Source organism: Schistosoma mansoni (genome assembly GCF_000237925.1).
Source record: "Schistosoma mansoni, WGS project CABG00000000 data, supercontig 0333, strain Puerto Rico, whole genome shotgun sequence".
NCBI lineage: Eukaryota > Metazoa > Platyhelminthes > Trematoda > Strigeidida > Schistosomatidae > Schistosoma > Schistosoma mansoni.
Window position 1 is genome coordinate 19,915 of NW_017386183.1, and position 5,663 is coordinate 25,577.

The following is a 5,663-nucleotide window of genomic DNA, read 5'->3' on the forward strand; positions in this document are numbered from 1 at the left end:
CTGGATTCCACTGCTAGCCATTATCCATCTTTGATTATCTAGAATTATGTTTTCTTGTAATGTAGTTTTAATCAATAATGATTTTAGAGATTTTTTAGCCTGAAATTATCAGTCTATGAGTTTATTTCACATAATACGCATTATATCGTGAATAATTTATGGCACCTGTCACAATACTGTTATAATGATTTAAGTAACTTCAATACATAAATAATTTGTATTACTTATCAATAAAATTGAAACCAGTTGGTTGTTTTTCATCTTTTTATTTGAATATTTTCCCCATCTAAACTGACATTATTTTGTGCTACACGATGTATGGGCTTTGATTACATTTAATCATTGAACGTTTTTAAACTCACAACATAGGAATTGTGCATCTTTGAACAGTGAACACGATGATAAAAAGGAAAATTCATGAAAATAAGATTGACAAATGAATTTTTTGTAGAATAAGAATTTAGATAAATTGTGTACATCTTATCAGACAGTTTTCATATGAGTTTTACTTGGAACTGTACTCCATTTATTTGTTACAGTTTTCTCATTTCTTTCTTTCTTCCAAACAAATAAGGATATAGGAATAAACAATTTTTATAAATATGAAACAAATTACTTCACATGAAGCATAATCTCAAGTTGTTCCATTATTGGTGCATGTGTGTTTAGCTGTTATGATTCATATGATTTGAAATGAGGTTGAGCTGGGAATTAAAGTTGTGTTTAGTCTTAAAATTGATATATATATATATATATATATAATAACGCGGTCTCTATGACTTCTATGATGAATCTCAGAGCTGACATTGTTCACTACAAAATATCAATGCGATACCTTAGTTTCGCAAAGCAGCATGTGTGAATTGCTGCAAGAGTTAATTCATGAGGTAATGAATATTAATTATTTTCCCAACATGATGAACTCTTCTTTGTAGGATAATGATCTATGGATTGAAGGATTATCAGAGCGTAAATATATTTTATGAATGTTCTCATCATAATTTGATTTTTTGTAATTAAAAAAATCATTCCTTCCATCTATAAACGTATTTTTGCATGAACAATATCTAATGAAATAGTCAACAAAATATAGTAATCGAGAATATAGAGACTACAAAACGCTATAGAAAGAATATTCTCGATTGAATCATGTCTGAATAGCCTTAAATTATTCATTTGCATCAAATAAGAAGCCAGAACGTCTATACATAAGTACGGATGTGGACACATGTAGGTAGTGAATATTCATGCGTTCTGTCAAAAGTGGCTTTAAATGATTAAAATAAGTTCGACATCTAATAATCAAATATTTTAGAAGACGTTACATCTTTACTTAACACAACCGTAGAGTGTTTCAGGGTAAAAACTTTTACTTTTAATTAATCTATTACTGAATATTGGCATACTTATTTATTACATCAAGGAATATTTGGACTGTTCAATATATACTAGACAAATGGTTTGGATTTTCTCTTATAGGGATTATCATTCTTATAAATCTATTTTTTGTATGCTCTTTTTCGTTTGTCTTATGAGTATTCTTAACAAAATTGAAAATAATTTGTTCACGTTCAGATTTTAAACTAGTTTATATGGTAGTTTTCCTGGTTAATGTTTAATTTTAAGTGCAATGGTTTAGAGTCTGTTTATGCTTTTGTGCTTTGTTGATGCGGAATTAAATAGTTAGTGAAAAACGTTGCAACTCTTTATTAGTGCCACATGACATTTTACTCAACAAAATGTAATTGGTTCTAACGGATAACTTCAAGCACATTTCTTATTAGCAAAAAGAAACAAAATTATATTCATGAGTAACTATGTGGTTAAAATATTTATTCGTTTTGCATAGTTAGTAAAAAGTCATTTTGTCAGTAATTAGTTTTTTATGCGGCATGATAAGAGTGGTAAATGAAAATATTAAATAATAGACTACATTTTTGACTATAGGGACTAGATGTAAAAACTTGAATAAAGCCGATTCATACCCTATGAAAAAATTTACTTATTGAGGTTCTTTAAAAAAAAACAGAGTCACTTGACGACTATGTCGAAATTACTTCAACCCGATTATTAACAACAAGCAGTCGTTTATAACTAATGTCAAACATAAATAACAAGCATAATAGATTGACAAATATAACACTTAATAATAGTTTATTTAACTAAAATTACTAAAGCGTTACAACCATTTACAACCATTTAACTCTTTTGTTTCATAAGAAATTAATACCAGAAGGGGTTTTGTTGATCTCGTGAGGCGGGATCGTGAATGCGCACTTCTGAAGAGTCCCATAATAAGAAGAAACGCCCGTCCAGTGCTTTCAGGTTTCCTATGGTGGTCTAGCTTCAATTGACTCATGATCTCAACTATTGAAAATCATAAGGAATTGTTTATTTTTTCGGTTATCCTTTCACTGTTCACATATTAATTTTTTAATCATAGACTGATACACCTTAGTGACAAATTCTTAATTATAACATTATGTCTTATAATTTTATCTTATCCAACTTGATACCCACTAATAATTAAGCATGAATTCGTTAGTTATTCAGTAACTCAAGTTCATGACTATATTAATGTTTATATCCAACCAAGTTAACAGTTCCCTTCTAGTATTTCTGTTAGTGATATTTTTGTCCTCAAAATATTTCTCATCATTCATGATTTTCAATTTCTGAAATTATTTTTCACATTATTATTCAATGATTATTATTATTGATAATCTTAATTCATGTAAAACACGAATTTTATTATTGAATATTTTATTTGGTATAGATATGTGTGTGGTGGTGGTAGTAGTGTGTATCTATGTGTGTGTGTGTGTGTGTAAATATCCCACCAACCAATATTTTCATATTTCATATGTATATCAGTAAATTTTCAGTAGTTTTAAGGAACAGAAAGGGAAATAACAATAATAATAGTAATAATCATGTCAAACGATATCATTAATTAAATTTATTTGGGAAGATGGCATTTTGTATTGACTTATATATATATATATATATAGAGAGAGAGAGAGGGGAGGAGGTAGGGAGATTAATATAGTTCATTTTATTAATAATAATAATATAATACTTAGTAAAACATTTTTGATAGAATTTTCTTTCGTTTTTTTCTTGATATCGTCAAGATAAATTCATCACTATTCTCTATGATGTGCGCCTATTCTTGTCTCAGTTTTGTTTTTTTTTCAACTTATTTCATTTCAACTTATTAAAAAAAGAACAACAACACGATAGCACTGGTATTCATAAATTTTTTTCTTTTATTTAATATACAAATTATTCATATACACATTCACAAGCCAAGATGTAAGAAGCGATAGACTTAAGTTTATTTTTCATTCCTCTTTAAAGAAAAAAAATATGAATACTTTAATATTGTTAGAACAAACAGACTAACAGGCAAATATATATGGGGGATATAAAACTATGTCATATTGAAAAAAAATTATTTTCACTATACAGACAAATGTAATTCTTATTTGTGGAAGTTAGTATCCATTTGTGTGTGTGTGTGTGTGTATGAGGAAACAGGAGAAATAGTATTTCACTGTTTGCATATACTTGTATAGTCTGATTAATTCATGGATCCAAAGGATAACATTACTCTTAATCAAACATGTATAGTGTTTGAATGAGTCGAGTTGATTTCAAAGTTAAACGTGATAGAAGATGTAATAATAATGGTAGTGTCAGAATTTACAGTCACAAGAATAACACGCAACGTTGTAATGGAGACTGCTAACCTGTTTCTTTAACAAAAAACTAATATCCATAAAGAGAGCATACAGCACATAAAGATAATAGAAAAAAAAGTATAAAATAAGTAAGAGTTAAATATTTTGAACAAGTGAAATTTACTAAAACAGATACATCTATTCACATGCTCGTCTATCTCCTTAGGTGAAATACTCTAAGGAATGATATTAACAGTGACATTTTTTAAAAAAGATAGATTAAAATGGTGATTAATAAATAAGATTGTTATTGGATAACTCTAATTTATGACTTGACTAGGATATTACTCATCATATCTGTATGTTGACTAGTTTTTATCATAAAAATAACACTTAGCTTGATTTTATAACTAGACTGAAGTGTTTAGTTAATGGAACATAATATATCCCTTATTTATAAACCAGTTACTTATTAAACTGGATGTAGTATTGGCAGTTAAACTAGACAGTTTATCTTCGATATTTGTGAAACACTGTTTCTATATGACTACATTTTATCACAATTCTTGTAAAGTGAGCTTTACAAGTTTACAAGAGTATATTATTTGAAGTATGTTCGGATAGTTACTTTATTTTGACACTATTTAAATCAAACATTAGAAAGTTTAGAAATTAGGCGGAAACAGTGTTTATTTCAACAATTTTTCAGAATATGAACTTAAAGTTCACCAGTTGATTACAAAACTTACTCTTGGATTTACGAAAAATTAGATTACATAATAACTTAAAGAAACCAAAAATGAGCCAAGAAAATGAATTTTCATTAAAAAAAATAAATGAACACATGGATGTAATTAATGAGATTTGGTCGATAATTTTAGTTAAAACCAGCCACATCGGTAACTAAACCAATAATTGAATAAACAAGTGAACTTTATGGTTGTAAAAACTTATCGCGATATCATGATAAATTTTATTTCGTATGTTATGTCTGAAGATGATTTACAAAATTATTTTAGATCCTTAATTCGATTATATTTGTTCCGCAAGACGTAGGTATTGTATCAGGCTCTAATTGCTGTGTTGCAAACTAATATGTGTTTGAACTAAGTGACTTCTTTAAAAGCCTATCGTTTTGAATATAATTAAATCTTTAGAATCATGGTAAATAATAGTTTATTTTAGAGATTAGGTAACCTTTTGTCTTCTGATATTGACATCAATAGTTCTTTCTTATTCTTTTCCGATATAGAGTCAAATATTACTATCTGAAGCTCATCCAAATGTGAAATTATCCAAAGATATATTTTATAGTTTAATTGTAAAATCATCTGGAAGTGCTACACGATTAATCAGATTACTAATGAAAAGTTTTTTTACACAAGATGAATTGGCTGCTTCATCATTATCTGGTGAAGGTATTTATAAACAGCGCCTTGAACCAAGTGTTACGGAAGCAATTAAAAGTAAGTAAACTATTTATTTCTTTTCTTTGAATAATAATAATTACATTTATGATCAAATTTACTGAAATTTTCTAGCTACCATAACCTAGTGAAGCTGATTTCATCAAATTCCTGTTATTTTTTCAAAAAACGACGCTCTCCTATTTTCTGAATTACGAAATTTTATTTGAAATCATAATGTTTGAGATATACTATCAACACAAATTTCACCAGTAGCTGAGTCATTCGGAAAAGAATATTGTAAGCCATCAAAATGGTTACAGTTGAACGAACTTATATTGGGAAAATATCAGTTACTCAAAGACGGGATCTAATAAAACTAAATTAGCCAATGCTATACGTCATAAAATTAAGCAATTGGTTTTAATTTAAATAAAATGTATTTTGAAAAATGGCTAGTCGGGTTAGGAAGAGTAAACTTTGATGTTTAAGATACCCTGAAAAATGAATTCTGACTTCAACACTTAGTTTAAACAGGCGATAAATTAATTTAAAATCAAAGCAATTTTTTTGG

General features: G+C 27.8%; 1 protein-coding gene across 1 annotated transcript; it reads left to right on the forward strand.

Annotated features, from left to right (window-relative positions):
* Window positions 1-854: 854 nt before the first annotated feature.
* Smp_186630 (hypothetical protein) lies at window positions 855-5,463 on the forward strand (the record flags this gene model as incomplete). Its single annotated transcript, XM_018792365.1, has 3 exons — window positions 855-887; window positions 4,936-5,149; window positions 5,336-5,463. The coding sequence occupies 3 exons, from the start codon at window positions 855-857 to the stop codon at window positions 5,461-5,463; spliced, it is 375 nt and encodes a 124-aa protein (XP_018644086.1).
* Between the last annotated feature and the right edge of the window lie 200 nt (window positions 5,464-5,663).